Raw genomic sequence first — 17,710 nt, forward strand, 5'->3', positions numbered from 1 at the left:
TGAAAAAGGGATGTTGAAAAACAACCGCCGGAGAAATTTAAGAGGATAAGATTCTGTATACATGAAAGTAACACATTTAATCTTCAAAAGAGTTATGAATTATACATGGCTGCTTTGAGCTAGCATGATAACAAAGTCTTAGTTACCTACTTACCAAGTGGACGCTTACAACTTTTGCATAGCAGCGATATCGGTAGATTGGACGTGGTCCTCATCTTCCTCGATAGTTTGTTGCAAATCATCCAAAGAGACCTTAGCATCTTCGACAACCATGTTGATTTGCAACTTCTTGATACCGAAACCAATTGGAATGAATTGGTGAGCACCCCAGGTCAAACCATCCATTTGAATAGACTTGACGTTGGCCAACATTTGTTCTACGTCGGTTTCGTCATCCCAAGGCTTGATATCCATAGTAACAATGGACTTTGCAGCAGGCTTGACCTTAGTAGCCTTCTTGGCGTTATATTCAGCCAATCTTTGGGCCTTCAACTTTTCAGCTTCTTGATCTTCCTCATCATCGGAGCCAAACAAGTCAACATCTTCATCGTCCTCTTCAGCAGCTGCAGAAGCAGAAGCAGCAGGGAAAGAGTCGAAGTGGTCAACCTTTGAAGCAATGTGGTTGAACCACCTGGAGAAGTGAGGGTAAGCGGATTGGAACGCCTTGAAAGCGGCAACATCAGCTTGAGAAGCAGAAGTACTATTAATTTGATGTTAGTATTCATTCATTGCCTAACATTTTTCCAATTTTTGCATGGTTATAAATCCCAACAAATCAGTATTGTACTGTCTAGGCACATCTCTTTGTCACTCATACTGGGGGTCTTACTTCCCATCATAAACACGGACCAAAGATTCTGTTCATCATTTAGGTGGGAAAAAATCATGCAAAGCTAGAAAACGCGTTCGCGTGCCGAAGCAAAGCAATCATTTTCCAGTCAAAAATTTTTTTCGTTGACTGCAAAATAGCATGCATCCCGGCGCAAATAAGCTATAACTTACCCTTCAACGTATGACTTGTCAGCCAAAGAGCTGTTCAAGTCTTTTACGGTTTGGATGTTAGAGAAATCGGAGAAGGACATTATATTAATTTAATGGTTGTTCTTATTCTTTATCCAGGCGATAATGGTATGAGGAGGTGTAAAGAAGGTATCATTTTTTTTTCGTCCAATTTTTTTTACCTATGAAAAAAAACGATGTTGTACATATAAGGGAAATGGCAGAAGATATGCCCTCGAAGTAAAATTTATAGTCTTAAAAGTTGGGTTGCCAGCTGAAATCTTTCGAAGACACTGTGAACTTAGCGTGAATACTAGTTAGGGCTTCACTTCTTAGTAACTAACGTAGCAATTCATAATCCCACATGTTTCTCGTATATTATGATATAATATATGTTTAGTTAGGGCTTCCGTGGTCGGGTAATAGCTGCGGAAACATGTAAGTTGGTTGATCTTCAAATCTATGATGTTTAACTTGGCAATAGAGTGCTGGCTTTACAGTAACAACAGGGGCAATAATTTAGAAAGAAGGATGTCGCAGCTTTTACCACAAGCATATTTGACCAATTTTCATAATAGGATAAGGAATGAGGATGTCCCTATGTTTATTACTGCGCAGCCTTCGCGTAATCACAAGCGTGCGAAAGTTGTGAATTACTCTGAATATGACAATGACTTATTACTAGATGACTTCGTGGAGCAAGACCAACATGAAGACGATGAAAAGGCGAATGCAGAAAATCCTAAAGGTGAGAATGAAGATCAACCCCACGAAGATGTTACAGCTAATAACCTCCCAGATTTGGAACAGCAAGATGATGCTACTGGTATTTTAAAGTATGCAAGGATTAGGGAAACGTTTCTACAGAGTAAGATTGCAGTACCCTATGAACACCTATTTGATCATAATGGTAATATTACTGATACTCATGTTGGGGAATATGGATTAAAAGGTGATATGTCTACAGTAGCACAACCAATAATAATTCCAATAAGATTAAACTTGGAACATAATGGACACAAGATCATCGATTTTTTCATGTGGAATCTGAATGATCACTCAATGAGCGTGGATCAATTTGCTCAAATCTATTGTCAGGATTTAGACTTCGGCCATAACTCTTCACTACAAAACCAAGTGGTGTCAGCAATTAACGAGCAATTACAAGAATATGAGACGCTAGCGTCCGTTGTTGTGCCCGATTTACATGTTATTATTAATCTAACTTGTAACCTAGACTCAAAATTGTATGAGGATAATTTTGAGTGGAATATAAATGACGACTCATTATCTCCAGAACACTTTGCAGAGTTAGTTGTACAGGATTTGGGACTAACCAGAGAATTCCTTCCTGCTATTGCACATTCTCTCTATGAGTCTATTTTAAAGGTCAAGAAAGATTGGCTTGAAGGTCACCTGAACCAAGAAACCGTTCCTAATGGAGCGGCATTCGGTTATCTTTCGGGTATAAGGCTAGATATTGACACTCTTGGCGTAAAATGGTGCCCGAAAGTGGAAGTTTTGTCGCAATGGGAGATAGAGAAAAGAGAAATTGAGAAGGAAAGGAATATGAGAAGGTTAAAGAGAGAAAGTGCGAAAGTAGAAGATAGAATAGTGAGGCGGAGGGGCAAAAGGAGAATGGATGATCTGGAAACAACTATGAGGCTTTAATTCAATGATTACATAATTGCAATAACACTTAACAACTAATGCAAATATATGTATCAATTAACGACAGATTAGAATTACGAATTAAAAAGATGGAAGGTTTTACGGGAACAAAAATGTTGCTTGATTAGTGATTACTATATGAAGTTGCATATCATGCAGATTCCAACTTATTTTTTTTTGCTTTAAATGTCCAACTACATATAAAGATAGATAGTTTAGTAAACTACTGAGTTGTCAACCATGCTCCAACTAGATAGCATGTACTTGAAACTGAATATTTTCGAAAAACATCACGCATTGATTTAATGGATGTTTAAAGTCTTGTAACCAAAAGTTTATTTGACATGGTCACCAGTGAATTGGTATTGCTTGACCTCCGTGGTCGTCATTAAAAGTCGTAAAGTAAAAGAGAGACAAATATTGCTGAAATTTAGTGTCAGAAAATCTCATACCTGAGCTTGTAAAACAGCCACTCCATCTCCAATTTGATATCTTCGCAAATGTCGGCAACTAGGTACATAATATTATCAGCTTTAGTTTCTAGTTGCTTCCGGATATGCACACGGCGGCAATTGTGGAATCTTGTGACTATGTGATGCCCGCAAAACCAGCACTTATTAAAGTAATGTATAACTGGTGTAGCGCTTTTGTGAGGCAGTTTGGGGACTACAAACTTTATAAGTTTATCAAAATCCCAATCTGACTCTAGTGTAGGGTTATATGGATGAAGTAGATCAGGGTTGACATCCGTCCAATTATAGTCATGCTCGGGGTCTTGAAATAGTACCTTAAGAGAGGGTGGTAGCGGTTTTAACAATCTTTTCTCATAAATATATGGAGGGTATTCTGGAAAGTATATTTTCATAGATTTGGGCATACTGTCGAACCTTACTCTTTCCAGAGCATATATTTCGTCATAAATATAGTCCTCGTCATATATATTTGACTGCCATTGGTCTGTGTCATCTTGTGGACCTTTATCTGCATAAAACAATTTCATTGAGGAAGGTGAAAAGTCAAACGATATTAATGGATTTCCAATATAAATTTCTTGATCGAATTCGAAGTCATGGTGCGATGATGAGTCGTGTCGGACTGTACACCAGTCAGGTGAGTTTTTAGAAGGAATGGCACGCTCTGAAATAGTTACCGTATTCATAGACATATCAAATGGAACTCCTTGGTGGCGGGTAGAATCTTTATGCCTCCCAGTCGGCTGGTAAGACACTAAACCACGTATAGAAATGTTAGAGTCATATATACCCTGACCTTCGAGATCCTGAATTGAAGCATCACCTATATTCTCAACATTTCCATTGTAAGTTCTGTCCACTAAAGAGACTGGGTTCTGGTGATCTAGATTCAAATTTTTGGGTTCATTAAAGTCTATCGATTTATCTTCGAGGCTTGCATCTGCCGGAGTTATAACCATATTGTCAACCTTAATTAATTCCTTTCTAAGAGAGCTTGTAATGCGATGTGAAAATGTCCTACCAGTACTAGAGTATTTTTCTAAATGATCTGTTTCTTCATTGGTTTTCCTACCTTCAGGCTGGCCAAGGCTTAGTGGTTTCACATACGCACTCTGCATGGGTATATCGTCAGGTGCATATTGATCAAACATTTGAATTACCATGTCTACCATTTTTTGAATTGAATCTGTCTTACTTTCAGCATTTTCCTGAGTACTAGAATTACTAACAGCGGATGCCTTTATATCAGTCGAGGAAGTAGACGCATGAAGTATAGAACCAAATGAAGAAGAGTTATTAATCACTTCTATCGGTGCAGAGCTACATTTCAGCAGTGTCTCAACCTCCCTATTACTGGTATTGAAATACAATGCTGGTGCTGAAAAAACCTGGTTATAATCATCATTATATGCAGCCTGATGTGAGCGATGCTCAATAGGTAAACCAATATATTGATCCTCTGATTCGAATTGCCAATTCTTTTGAGAAGACGTATGTGAAAGTACTGATTGCATTATAGCATTAATCCTCGCGTTTCTGCAAGATTCCTCTGAGTTGGAGTCATTTGTGGCATCAACACTATAGGTTATTTCTTTTGACCTATTACCCTTACCAGTAAATAGTCTTTCTAACCGCTTGGGGTCTATGTGGTCATATCTCCATAGCTGTGCTTCGAACCGTAGGTTATCTAACGAGTCCCTAAATTCGTGCAACATTTGCTTAGTGTCAGCGAGAGCCCTATAAAACTTAAATCTGGCTCCTTCACAGGCATCATGATAAGATTCGCCCGCATGAATTAAGTTCTGGTGTGCTTTGTTGATATTGGAATGGTACATTTCCTTAAAGGCATGACGAATCCCGCTCTCAATATGTAGCTGGGCTCGTAATCTCTCACCCAATCTTGTGGGCTGATCTAAAAATCTGGAGTCATCTTGTGGCTGGGAAATTACCTGATATATTGGCTCATTATTGGTATTGCTAGATCGGTAAGCGTCATTGTACCTAATCATCGTTCTTACACTTCGACACTTCCTTTCTATTCCTTCAAAACACTGTTAAATATTCCGTGTAACAGTAGTGAGTGTTTAAATAATTGCGTTCCCTTATTTTGTGGTTCCTGCGTATTATAGGACCTTTTGGCATGAAGACGTCTGGGAATAGTGAGATTTGTCCTCTTTAAGAGCAAAAGTGTAGACACAACGACGTTTGCAGTGAAAAACTAGCAGACGAAAACAATTTTTGTTGAAACTGGGAAGTAAGCATTATTACGCTGGTAGATTTCTTCTATATGCCTTGTGAATGTTAGGAATACTTCAGCATTGTAGGCTGCAAATTATATATTTTAAACTACAAAAAATCGTGTCACGCTTCAGTACATAAAATACTACAAAAACTTTCCTGACCATTTAAGTCATTGCTTTCATACCATTGCAATGGTTGACAAACGTTCAAAATTGTTGGAGTTCTAAATTTCATGGAATTAGAAGTGCTTTATGCCATTTTTACATAGTACTTCTACGCTATCCATTGTAGTCAGTATGTATGAGCAACACTTCAAAATAGCAAGCACGAAGCTCTGGAAGTACTATTTAATCGACCGGTTGCGAAATTACTCCTTTTTCATCAACATCAACCGACTTTTTATCAGAGTTACCAACATATACGGTGGGCTCGCGTAAAACCTCCACAATAAACTCACATGCACTGATCACCTTTAAAAGGGCAAATAACCAGATTCCAAGTGTAACTGTAACAACAGCGCCCTCGCTTACTTGCCTAAATTTCATAGGGGCAAGAGCCATGTAAATCCAGCCATGTTCTAAAATCCCTTCTATAACACTCGGAAACATGCCCTTTGGTACAGAATAAACATGTAACTTTCCCTTATAGAATTTCAAAGCCGTGAATGGCACTGTGACTAATAGTATTTTTAGTTTGGCTAGACGAGCATTCGTCGCTTCAAGGCCGCTCACGTAACTTTTCTTAGCTTCTTCTATATTTTTGTCTAACTTATCCAATTTACGATTGTTCTTAGTCCATAGAGCATACTGATCCTGAGCACTAATCTGTTGCTGTTGATGCTGCAACTGCTTTTTTTCATTGAGCAATTGCTGTAACTTATCTGAAGAGTTTAGTTTGGCTGCTAATGTGCCGGTTAAATGCCATGTCTTATCAACAATTAAGAAGAATATAATTAACAGAATCCAGTAATCCATTGTTCACTCTAAAATGGCTTTAATTCGGTTTCCTATACTATTTGAATGGATTGCTTCCCAAGTTGAAAGTAATTTATTTTCAATTTCTATATAAATCTATAATAAATTAAGTTTAAAGAAGTTATTTACCATCGGATATTGAATACGCAAACCAAAAAGAAACTAATTGTTTAAGGTACAAGATAGTGGATATATAATCCTATCTAGTATTATATTTTATAGGATGCTGCCACGTCTATTGCTATCGGTTGACGCTTTCAGCTCGGTATACGATGCACGTGACACATACAGAAGGATAATCATAGATGTGCTCCACAGAAAGCCAAAAATAAAACATTTTGAAGTTAAAAACCATACTTTAATAGCCAGGATATGGTAAGGGTAGAAGCAAGTGTAGAGTGTTAAGGTCCTTATTCTGGTGCCATACTATATCAGTTGGAGTTAAACAGTCACTGCAATGCCACATTGTGAAGAAACGAGGGTATGGTGTAGATCCATGAGTCAGCTTTCCCATCTGGCGGAAGAATTTGTTAAGGATAATGGATCTAGTGTGACTGACATGAAACTGCTTCTACAGCAGTGTGTGGATACTCTATCAAACTATCAAGATGAGTGCAAAAAGATTAAGAGTATTCCCTGGAACGGACCTTCGAGGGATATGTGTGATGCGTTTGAAACAGCATACGTTTATTTTAAGATAGTATCACTGATAGTGTTAAACAAAATCCCCAAACTTGAGGAGTACAGTCGTGCCAAAACGGATTCATCCAATGCAAACGGTAAAGCGCTGTTGGAGATTTATAATATGTTGGTCAACCGATTGATCAAAGATGAGAAAATCACAGAGATCAAGAAGTTTGTTAGAGAAAATTCCCGACGTGATAATCATATCGACCATGCGCCATTCACGCGTGATCTTCGTTCAGGGGGCAGTATAACGGCACCTGTGTTGTACAGGTTACTCACAGACCCTGCAACTTCTAGTTCTGTTTTACTAATAGATGTGCGGCCAAGAGTTGAGTTTGTCAAGAATCATATAAAATTTCGCTCATTAATTTGTATAGAGCCAGTATCATTCAAAGACAGTTATTCCGACTTAGATATTGGCAGAAAGGCCATGGTTACAAGCTCAGATTGGGAGATATCTTTGTTTCAAGAAAGGGATAGGTTTGAGCATATTGTTGTCTACTCTCAGGAAGGTGAACAGTATCACTACTATATGAAACAGCAAAAGGCCTTGGTTAACTTGTTAATAAATCGCTCTTTTGAAAAGTCATTGAAAAACTGTACTATTTTGTCATTACGTGATGGTTTTTTTAAGTGGTCTAGCATATACCCTAACATGTGTGAAGAATCCTCGCAAGGTGAAAATATATACCTAGATGGTTCAACATCGGGATCAAATCAAACTCACCATCAAAGTACTGGGAATAATCATCTAAATGTTTTCCACAAACCGTTATCTGAGGAACCAAACTATGACAAGCTGATGGCAAGTCCTAATCACTCCCGTTTCCACCAGCAACCAAGACTGAGGCATATGCCTACGTTCAAAGATTACTTTAAGATGTCTAGCTCCAGTTCAAACACAAATGGAAGGCCGGGAAGTGTACCAGCCCAGCTCCCTAATGGTTGTACAAAATACCCAGCGGCGCCCACGTTGAGGAACAATAATGAGCATATGAACTCCTTGTCACAACTCACTTCAAGGGCAATAACTTCGCCAACTCGAACACTTTCAACATTAGACACCCCTCACATCTCTTCAACCCATAGTATGTCAAACCTATTGGTGAATAACAACAGCAATACAGCTATAAAACAAAGCATAGTTCCCTTCTCCCAAAATGTGAAAGCATTAGCAATCCCACAATTAATAACGAAAACGACAATACCTTCATTTAGTGTTGGCTTAGTAAACTGCGGCAACTCCTGCTATATGAGCTGTATACTTCAGTGCTTATTGGGCACTCAAGAACTTTACTCCATGTTTTTGAATAATTCTTATCAGAACCATATAAACATGAACAGTAGATTAGGCTCCAAAGGTGTACTAGCTAGATATTTTGCTCAGTTAGTGCACCAAATGTTTCAGCAGGGAAGGGACATAAGAAAAAAAAGCGGTAGTGAGAAAACTGCCGTAGTACCTGCACAATTCAAGATTGCATGTGGTTCTATCAATCCATTGTTTCGGGACCGGTCCCAGCAGGATTGTCAAGAATTTTGTCAGTTTTTGTTGGATGGATTGCATGAAGACTTAAACCAATGTGGAAATAACCCACCATTAAAAGAATTGTCAGAAAAGGCCGAAATAATGAGAGAAATGATGCCAATGAGGATTGCATCCGCTATTGAATGGGAGCGGTACTTGACAACAGACTTCAGCGTCATTGTGGACTTATTCCAAGGTCAATATGCTTCACAATTGAGATGTAAAGTGTGTGCGAGAACTTCAACTACATATCAGCCATTTTCAGTCCTTTCCGTCCCAGTGCCTAGTTCCAGGTCATGTACGATTATTGACTGTTTTACTGAATTTACTAAAATTGAAACACTAGAGCAAGACGAGCAATGGTCCTGTCCTGACTGTATGAAAAGACAGCCTTCTACAAAAAAAATTACAATAACAAGGCTTCCTCGTAATTTAATAATTCACTTAAAAAGGTTTGATAACATGTTAAAGAAGAACAATGTATTCGTTTCTTACCCACCTGTTCTGGATTTGACTTCTTTCTGGGCAAATGATTATGATAAAAAGACTCCTAGAGGGAACAAAGAATTTCTCAGTGCTGCCAATGAGTTGCCCTCTAGAGGACAAATACCACCATTTAACTATCAGCTTTATGGAATAGCGTGTCATACAGGTACATTATATGGAGGTCATTACACTGCATATGTTAATAAGGGCTCTGATTTAGGGTGGTGTTATTACGACGACACAAACTGGAGACAAGTACGAAGTGCTAAAGAGCACATTACTCAGAATGCATATGTACTATTTTACCACCGCATACACGGTGTGTAAATGTTAGGAATAATTGCGGATAATATAGAGAAGTACATAACTATCGTATTTTAAGCTTACTTCAGCTTCGTCTCAATACGCTTTAAAAAAATTACCAAAATTCAATTCCAGAGTATCATTGGCACTGAATTCGGTTTACAACTAACTAGTTGGCTGATTATTTTTGTTCTCAGCACTCGTTCTAATAAGAATCATTTGAACGTTACATTGATTATGAAGATGATCAAGGTAGTCTAATCATGGTAGTATATGAGGCAGATCTATTTAAATATTTAAATACTAAGCGCTTAACAATATGTGAATCATGCGACCTTGCTTATTTAGAAGATATATATGGGTTGCGTTTTTTAAGGGTGGTAGTGGTCATAACATTTATATAATTCGGCGACTTTTAAATATTTCCGGATTACGATTTAAGCTACGAAGTTGCGGTCGGAGCCATACATCTATTGTAAGAGGTTATTGAAAAAAACTTACTTGGTAAGTGTATCAGTGGCCATATGCAGTTGGTAAGTCCACTGTATTTCAGTTTCGTGCAACCGAAACTGTGTAGAGGTTCTTATCCTAGGGAAATTAATCTCGCATTTTTGAAAACTCTACAACTGAAATATATTGTGTCTTTGACACCAGATCCTATCACTGATAATCCAGTACTTTCTAAATTCTGTGAAGAACAGGGTATTGAAGCGGTTCACATTCGATGCACGGGCACCTATTCTAAGGACAAGCCAAAAGTAAAAAGGAAGAAGAAACCGGTACCTATTGAGTACGATGTTGTTGTTAGATGCGTTCAATTTCTAATCAATAAAAATCATTATCCGTGCTATATCCATTGTTCTAACGGCCAGTTAGTAACTTCTTTGGTCATCGCTTGTCTGCGAAAGTTATGCTACTGGAGTACGGTTTCTATATTCAACGAATATCTGACTTATATGTCAAGTATTAACATACACGAGCGGAAATTTATTGAGAACTTCAACTTGGAAATTGAAGTCAACGGATTAGACATGACGGATAAAGCACCCTGGATCTTGGCGAGTAAAATGAAAACGGCCGGTGAAAATGACCTGCTGCCTAGCTTACGATTTCACGGTATATAATTAAGCTTATACTACTCATATATTAAATTACTGGAAAAGAAAGGCTGCAGCGTAATCCGGATTACCTCCAGTTTGATCTAAAGCCTTAACTACCTCACTCCTGGAGAACCCTAAGTCCATTAACTGCTTAATAACAGTATCTGGATAATGTTTTCCACTTTTAGCATTTGGCAGAGTAACAGGTACATGTTGTGTTTTGGATGCGGTTTTATCAAACTCATTTTGTTCGGCGTCTGCAGCAATCGATGATTGAGGATTTATACTATTCGCACTGGCTTCAATTTCGGCAGGTATTTGATGTTCAGGTAAAAATGGGGTCTCAACATTCGCAATTTTAAGTACGTTGTGCTTCAAATCAATGCATGCTTGGTATCGCTTTAACATGTCCAAGCCTAAAAGCATCTGGACGCTAGTTTCTAGAACAGTAAAGCTGCAAGGGAGATACTGCGATTCGATCTTGATCTGAGCAGTATGTATCTTCCCTACTATTTCTCCTTTCCCTACACCCATAGCAATACCGCGGAATCGCTTATCGATATATTTTGTCAAATCCGTTATTTCTGCAAGAGCAGTAGACATTATGGTAGTTTGCGCACCAGAATCTACAAACGCTTTTACAGGATGCCCGTTGATTTCTAAATTTATATACAACATGTGAACAGATGTAAAGACTTCCGGAGTATACTCCATTGCACTTCTGAGTTGTTCGTCAATCTCTCTTTGGTTTAATATCTCATTCATTTGATTCTGAGGTATACTAGGATTACTTACAAGGGAGTCGTAATCATATGATGAAGTACTAAAGGGATTTTGACCTTGGAATTGTGCACGCCTACGAAGTAACATCGGCCCCAAAAGCTCCTTGAACATCTGTCTATCATTTATTATATGTTCAACTCCTGAAATTGACATGTTAGACCTCAATGAAGGGTTATGTTGTAGAGAGTTCCTCATCATTTCAACAAACTCGTCGTCGGACAGATCATTAGTTAGGCCTTGGAATTGATTGGACATTGTCTTCCTGCGCAATATTAGCAGATCATTATCGGCAAAGCCTAACTCTTCCAAAGTTTTCTCATTATCACTAGAAGTTAGTTCTTTTCTGTTATGCCATAAAGCTTGTTTTTCCTCCCGGAAATCGAGCAATGCAAACAGGTCCATTAATTTCATATCATTGCTTAGCTCGAATGGGCCTAAGACCTCTTCTGTCATCTCATTGGTAACTGTGATATTCATTATTCTTCTTGGGGTGCTTGTTTACAATACTGAAGTGTTTTGAACTACGGTAAAACATAATGTTCCATATTTTCTTTAGTAATAACGAAATTATTAAGCAATTTTGCTCAAACCGTTTGTAAAGGGTAATACGCTACGGCATCAGGAAGGACTCTCATAATTATTTTTGAGATGCATCTCAGCGCTGTTAACGAAATTATCAGAATAATATGTCAGGAAATAGGAAGCTTTAGAGACGCGCCAAATCTTACGCCATGTTGATCCCTCATTAATTGGAATACTGTATCTGGGCTACTACTACATTTCAATATTGAAATTAATAGTGTACCAATAGTAAATAGCTATTATTATCTAAAGTATCCTTCTTTGTCGCAGTATGTGATAATGAAAGTTCAATTGAAGAGTAATTGTAAGCAGGTAATTGTAAGCAGGTAATTGTAAGAAACAGCAAATTGTAAAGCAATGAAATGTTTCATCTCAAGGAACGACTTATTAAGCCCAGATATTATTCAAGGTTCTGTATTATATATCGGTTCAATTCCATATTTCTAGCTCTGTTAGTGCTAAAATTGATATATGGAATGAAGCAGAATTCATTGTTAAGTGCTTAAAGAACTAATAACACTAAAAATAAATTTAACAGTCCACTATAATACGAATGGGGTAATAAATAAGGTTTCATAGGGTTATCTACATGTAAGGGTTGCACTGTTTATTAACACTTCGCTATCTTCGCAACCTCGGATAGGACTTTGCTTTTTGGTTTATACTGTTCAGCAGATAGAGTATGAACTAATACCCTGATCTGATTCCGCGGTTTTCTGACTTGGGCTGCAAATAGTAGAGACCCTGTCAGAAGCATTAATGCACCAGCCTGATGTGCAGATGCAAGTGAAACTGGTACCAAATAAATTAAAGTTGTAATTCCCAACGCAACTTGCATAGTTACGAGTCCCATCAACGCGTGCATCGTCCGTTTCGCATTAGTTGGAAGAATGGTTTTTCTTCTATTGCAATAGAAATGTAGGGCTAATACAGAGAAGAAAGTAGAAGTTGCAAAGATCCTGTGACTTAACTGAACTGTAGCTGGATTCTCTAACAAATTCCTCCAGATCAAGTCTTTCTTATCGTCCCTTCTAGCAAATGTTTCATCCATTAGCTCACGCTTACTAGGTAGCAAGTCTTCGCCCATATGCGGGAATGTATTGTAAATCAAACCAGCATCTAACCCAGCTACCAAACCACCTGTCATTGCAGTAATGAACGTGAGTGCCAACAGAGCAGTTGAATACTTGCGCAATGGTCTCAACGCTGGATTTTCTAATTTGGAAAACAATTTAATAGCTTCAGAAGGGGATTTAATCCACTTCGCTTCTCTCAATATTTCAAAACCAGTCCATAACATTCCCAAATATAACACGAAAGCTGTACCTAAATGGGCAGTTAGTCTGTACTGCGATACGGTGGGTTTAGATTTCCTTTCATCAAGTTGTTCTTGATCTAAACCAGATTTAACCATCCACCATCCAATGAATCCTTGGAACCCAAGCAAACAAGCTAAACCAAAAACACGCCTATTTACACGGGGAGAGGTCTTTCTGGTCAAAAAGAAATAACTAGCAGGTAAAACAAATAGTAAACCAATTGCACGACCCCACAACCTGTGAGCCCATTCCATGAAGAATATGAACTTGAATTCATCAAGAGTTAGGTGGGAATTCAATTGCTTAAATTCGGGCGATTCTTTATACTTTAGAAACTCAAGTTCCCATTCCACCTCGTTCAAAGGAGGAATAGCACCAGTAACCGGCTTCCATTCAGTTATACTTAATCCGGATTCTGTTAACCTTGTCAAACCACCCAATACAACAATACCGAAAACCAGCCCTGAAGTTCCAATTAACCACAAGCCGACATTACGAGAAGAATTTATTAGAGTTCTAGGCTTTTTATTAGATCCAGTTTTAAGAATTTGCTTTGATACAACAGAACTAGAGAACGGCCGCTTTTGCATATATGGCAATGATTTTAACCGTAGCGATGAATAACGTTTGCTCAAAACTTCGGTTAGTCTGAACTGCCGATGACTTAGAGGTCGAGGTATTGCACGAAATGTGCAATTTGTCAGAGATCGAGCAGCCAGCTTTGTAGTACTACCAAAGCTCGAAAGTTTGAACATATAAGTACACTTTTTAGGACGATCGATAGCGGCAAATATCTATAGTAGCCTTTAATTATTACGCTATTATCTATATGTGATGTTCCTCATTTACTTTATCGGAGACTTTTCCGGATATTTAATTTTTTTACAGACGGACATCACGAATGCCTCTATAGGTAAGACAATCACAAATTACATGAGTTCGTGGAGTAAAAGTAGTAGAAGTTTAATCTCATTATTTATGTTAGGTTTTTATAAAGTTCTTACTCAGGCTGCTGAATTATGGCGTTGCTTTTCATGACTATCGAAGTCAATTTTTTTAAATTCAACATCCCAAACACTATTACCTTTCTGCGTACTTAAATTGTTGAATAGCTTCTCAAAAACCTCATCGTACCAATCAACCATAACCGGAATTATCCCCTGTTTCACCTGTTCTGGTAACTCTTCCCAATCAGAACTATTATCTTTTGGGAAAATGATGACTGATGAATCTGCACGTTTAGCTGCTGCTACTTTTTCTCTTAACCCACCAATACGTAAGACTTTACCACTTAGTGTTAGCTCTCCGGTCATGGAAATGGCGGCATCAATAGGCCTATTTAAAGCAAGTGAAATCAAAGAAGAAGCCATTGTAATCCCTGCAGAAGGACCATCTTTTGGAGTAGCGCCCTCTGGGCAATGTAGATGGATAGATGCCTTTTCAAAAAACCTATTCTCAGGGAATTTCTTTGATAAATACATTCTAGAGAAAGAATAGGCAAGCATTGATGATTCCTTCATCACATCTCCTAACTGTCCAGTGCGTTCTAAGCTCGGTGTAGAGTCAATTGACAAGGGTTGCTGTAGTACCGACTCTACATACATAGAGCAGCCACCCATAGAGGTCCACGCCAAGCCCATGGCGATACCAGGAACTGTCTTCTCATACATTCTTTCAGAGGAAAATATGGGGCTTCCAACGAACTCCTTTAAGTTTTCTTCAGTGATAACTATCGATACCGACTTAGGGATTTTTAATCTTTGACGACTTGGTGGCTCATCAGACGTTGCAAGGCCGAGTTTTTTAGTATTTGAGTCTTCAATAATTGGGATTTCTTTTCCTTTCGCTTTAGAGGCGGTATGCGGTTTACCTCCAACTTCAGAGGTAGTTTTTGTTGAAGTATCAGAATCTTCACGCATTTCTTGCACAATTTTCAAGGCTGTTTTACGGTATATTTTTTCAATTTGATTTTTTAAATTTCTAACTCCGCTTTCCCTACAATATTTCTTATTCAATTCCATGATTGCACCTGATGTTATGGTAACGTCAACATCCTCTAAACCAGTGGCTTTCTTAGCGGCTGGGCTGAGGTACCGTTCTGCTATTTTTAACTTTTCTTCTGCAACATAGCCGCTCAATTCAATGACTTCCATACGATCTAAAAGTGGCCTTGGGAGTGTATCAAGTGTATTCGCAGTGCAAATAAATAGCACATTTGATAAGTCCACAGCAGTATCCAAATAATTATCTAAAAATTCCTTGTTTTGCTCTGGGTCTAGAGTTTCTAGTAAAGCTGATGTGGGATCACCGTGCATATTTGCTGATCCAATTTTATCTATTTCATCAATTAAAATTAATGGATTCATAGTTCGACACATTTTTAATGCGTGCATTATGCGACCAGGTAATGCTCCGACATAAGTCCGTCTATGACCTTTTATCTCAGAAACATCATTCATACCACCAACAGAAACCCTATGAAATTTACGATTTAAAGATGAAGCAATGGATTTCCCAATAGAAGTTTTACCTACACCAGGAGGACCAACAAAACAAAGTATTTTACCGCTATTTCTACCTAGAAGCTTTCCAACTGCGATAAACTCCAAAATCCGAGCCTTTACATCTTGCATACCGTAATGGTCTTCGTTTAAAATCTTTTCAGCTTCAGGAACAGAAAACTGGTCTTCAGAAGAAATGCCCCATGGAATACTAGAAAGCCAATCCAAATAGTTTCTAACAACTGTAAACTCAGATGATTGCGTCTCCATTGATGCAAGCTTTGCGCTCTCCTCATTAAATATTGTCAGGACGTTTTCTGGTGGATTTAATTTTGCCATGCGGTCCCTGAATGTAGTTAATAGTTTTTCCCGCCCGTCAGTAAGACCCAATTCAGCTTTAATAGCCTTAAGTTTCTCCATCAACAAATACTCTCGATGCTTGAAAGTTATTTTATCATCGACTTCTTTGTTAAGTTTCACTTGCAGTTCGGCAGCTAATAGTTCTCTTCTTAAAAGTGACCACGACTTCTCAAGCCGCAACCCAACATCAGCAGTGGCTAAGACTCCTTGCAGTTCTTCTTGGGTAGCATGGGAACAGCATGCGGCAAAATCAGCTAAGAAACCTGCATCTTCAGCAACAATCTCTTTTTCGAAGTCAAACTTCTTCGCAAAAGACGCAATTTGTTCGTTAAAACTCTTATCTATAGATGCAAGGCTCTTCATTGCTGTGAAAATAGAATTCGTTAAAGCAGGTTTCTTAAAATTTCCCTCGGGAAGTGCAATATCCTCAACATTTGATACAGTACCTGTAGCCACATGAAGATCTCTTAGGTAATCGGTTGGCCCGGTAACTTTAAGTTCATTCACTCTATTATTTACATTATCCCGATTATTTGCTTCATACTTTTCCTCGGACTCCAAATACTTCCAGTCTAATGGTGTAAATACTTCATGTAACCTAACTCGTCTGTGAGCATATAATAAAACTGTTATCCCAGATTCTTGAAGATTGTCCTTTTCGTATAGGCTAGTTATCTGCGCAAACACACCAATGTCATGAACCTCATTTATATCGGTGATAGCTTCTAGATCCTTTTCACTTTCCTTAACCAAGAATACAGACACATACGGCTGGTTTTTTTCCATTATCCTCTTTAAGGCTTCTATAAGTTGTGGATTTTTAATGGTAATGGTATTATAAAACCCCGGAAATAAAGGTCGATTCCTTACCGATAGTACTATTAACGGAGGATAAGTTTCCCTAGGATGAAAGCGATTTCCCTGCGCAATCCAGCCTTTATTATCATCATCATTTGATGATAAATTATTCGAAGCTCTTTGCGCTGTTCCTCCGAAGGAAGTTGAAGTATTTACATCACGCATGATATTCGAGCTCTCCTCAATACTTGTTTCTTCTGGATTTTTTTCTTCCTCGTTCCTTGATGAAGGTTCATTATTCTCATTATTCTCAACATTCGCTTCCTTTAATTTCATACTGTGTAACCACTCTGCATCGAAATTCTCGCGCATTATACTACTCATTGGATTTGTAATTTCTTCTATAAATAACCTTGAGTGTATTTCAACTGAATTAACAACTGATTTCGGGTTCTCATTATCATAGTTCTTAATCAAGGTAGCTGCATATCGTGAATCAATTCGACGTTGCAGTCTATGAACAGATACCCGACTTACCGGTCTTAAAATAGTTCTGCAAAACATCAGTGGTGACAAAAACTCTCAGATGTAATATTTAGTCCTTTTAGGTTCTCTAGAGTGTCTAGGTGTGTATTGGGATTCTCTGTTTTTGGAGGGTGGCAAAACGCCATTCGGAATTTCTAGGTTTTTTTTCTTAAATATATGATGCACTGCCAGAATAAAGACACTGATAGACGAACATTATGATTACGTTCATTAGCGTATATATATTTTATTGTTTTAAGGTCCTTAAATGTTTAGTAGGACCTATATATCTAGCTTGGCCTTTACAATGCATTCAAGAAAGAATAACTATTAAATTGTAATCTATTTGAAAAGATTGTGTACGAACCTTTACTCAGTGCTAT

General features: G+C 38.1%; 9 protein-coding genes across 9 annotated transcripts; 3 read left to right on the forward strand and 6 right to left on the reverse strand.

Moving 5' to 3' along the window:
• Positions 1-165: 165 nt before the first annotated feature.
• Positions 166-1,082, reverse strand: EFB1 (translation elongation factor 1 subunit beta; the record flags this gene model as incomplete). Its single annotated transcript, XM_018133365.1, has 2 exons — positions 166-700; positions 1,003-1,082. The coding sequence occupies 2 exons, from the start codon at positions 1,080-1,082 to the stop codon at positions 166-168; spliced, it is 615 nt and encodes a 204-aa protein (XP_017988854.1).
• A 448-nt stretch (positions 1,083-1,530) lies between these two features.
• On the forward strand, positions 1,531-2,670 carry SFH1 (Sfh1p; the record flags this gene model as incomplete). Its single annotated transcript, XM_018133366.1, has 1 exon — positions 1,531-2,670. The coding sequence occupies one exon, from the start codon at positions 1,531-1,533 to the stop codon at positions 2,668-2,670; it is 1,140 nt and encodes a 379-aa protein (XP_017988855.1).
• A 436-nt stretch (positions 2,671-3,106) lies between these two features.
• Positions 3,107-5,152, reverse strand: AW171_hschr63847 (HFR005Cp; the record flags this gene model as incomplete). The annotated part of the gene is made up of 1 exon (XM_018133367.1): positions 3,107-5,152. One exon carries the CDS (start codon positions 5,150-5,152, stop codon positions 3,107-3,109), a length of 2,046 nt encoding a protein of 681 aa, XP_017988856.1.
• Positions 5,153-5,731: 579 nt separating this feature from the next.
• Positions 5,732-6,358, reverse strand: GET1 (GET complex subunit GET1; the record flags this gene model as incomplete). Its single annotated transcript, XM_018133368.1, has 1 exon — positions 5,732-6,358. The coding sequence occupies one exon, from the start codon at positions 6,356-6,358 to the stop codon at positions 5,732-5,734; it is 627 nt and encodes a 208-aa protein (XP_017988857.1).
• A 457-nt stretch (positions 6,359-6,815) lies between these two features.
• Positions 6,816-9,383, forward strand: UBP5 (putative ubiquitin-specific protease UBP5; the record flags this gene model as incomplete). Its single annotated transcript, XM_018133369.1, has 1 exon — positions 6,816-9,383. The coding sequence occupies one exon, from the start codon at positions 6,816-6,818 to the stop codon at positions 9,381-9,383; it is 2,568 nt and encodes an 855-aa protein (XP_017988858.1).
• Positions 9,384-9,883: 500 nt separating this feature from the next.
• On the forward strand, positions 9,884-10,483 carry OCA6 (protein-tyrosine-phosphatase; the record flags this gene model as incomplete). Its single annotated transcript, XM_018133370.1, has 1 exon — positions 9,884-10,483. One exon carries the CDS (start codon positions 9,884-9,886, stop codon positions 10,481-10,483), a length of 600 nt encoding a protein of 199 aa, XP_017988859.1.
• Positions 10,484-10,510: 27 nt separating this feature from the next.
• On the reverse strand, positions 10,511-11,719 carry DDI1 (Ddi1p; the record flags this gene model as incomplete). Its single annotated transcript, XM_018133371.1, has 1 exon — positions 10,511-11,719. The coding sequence occupies one exon, from the start codon at positions 11,717-11,719 to the stop codon at positions 10,511-10,513; it is 1,209 nt and encodes a 402-aa protein (XP_017988860.1).
• A 715-nt stretch (positions 11,720-12,434) lies between these two features.
• COX15 (Cox15p) lies at positions 12,435-13,898 on the reverse strand (the record flags this gene model as incomplete). The annotated part of the gene is made up of 1 exon (XM_018133372.1): positions 12,435-13,898. The coding sequence occupies one exon, from the start codon at positions 13,896-13,898 to the stop codon at positions 12,435-12,437; it is 1,464 nt and encodes a 487-aa protein (XP_017988861.1).
• A 249-nt stretch (positions 13,899-14,147) lies between these two features.
• PIM1 (ATP-dependent Lon protease PIM1) lies at positions 14,148-17,366 on the reverse strand (the record flags this gene model as incomplete). The annotated part of the gene is made up of 1 exon (XM_018133373.1): positions 14,148-17,366. The coding sequence occupies one exon, from the start codon at positions 17,364-17,366 to the stop codon at positions 14,148-14,150; it is 3,219 nt and encodes a 1,072-aa protein (XP_017988862.1).
• Between the last annotated feature and the right edge of the window lie 344 nt (positions 17,367-17,710).

Source organism: Eremothecium sinecaudum, chromosome VI (assembly GCF_001548555.1).
Source record: "Eremothecium sinecaudum strain ATCC 58844 chromosome VI, complete sequence".
In the NCBI taxonomy this organism is placed as follows: domain Eukaryota; kingdom Fungi; phylum Ascomycota; class Saccharomycetes; order Saccharomycetales; family Saccharomycetaceae; genus Eremothecium; species Eremothecium sinecaudum.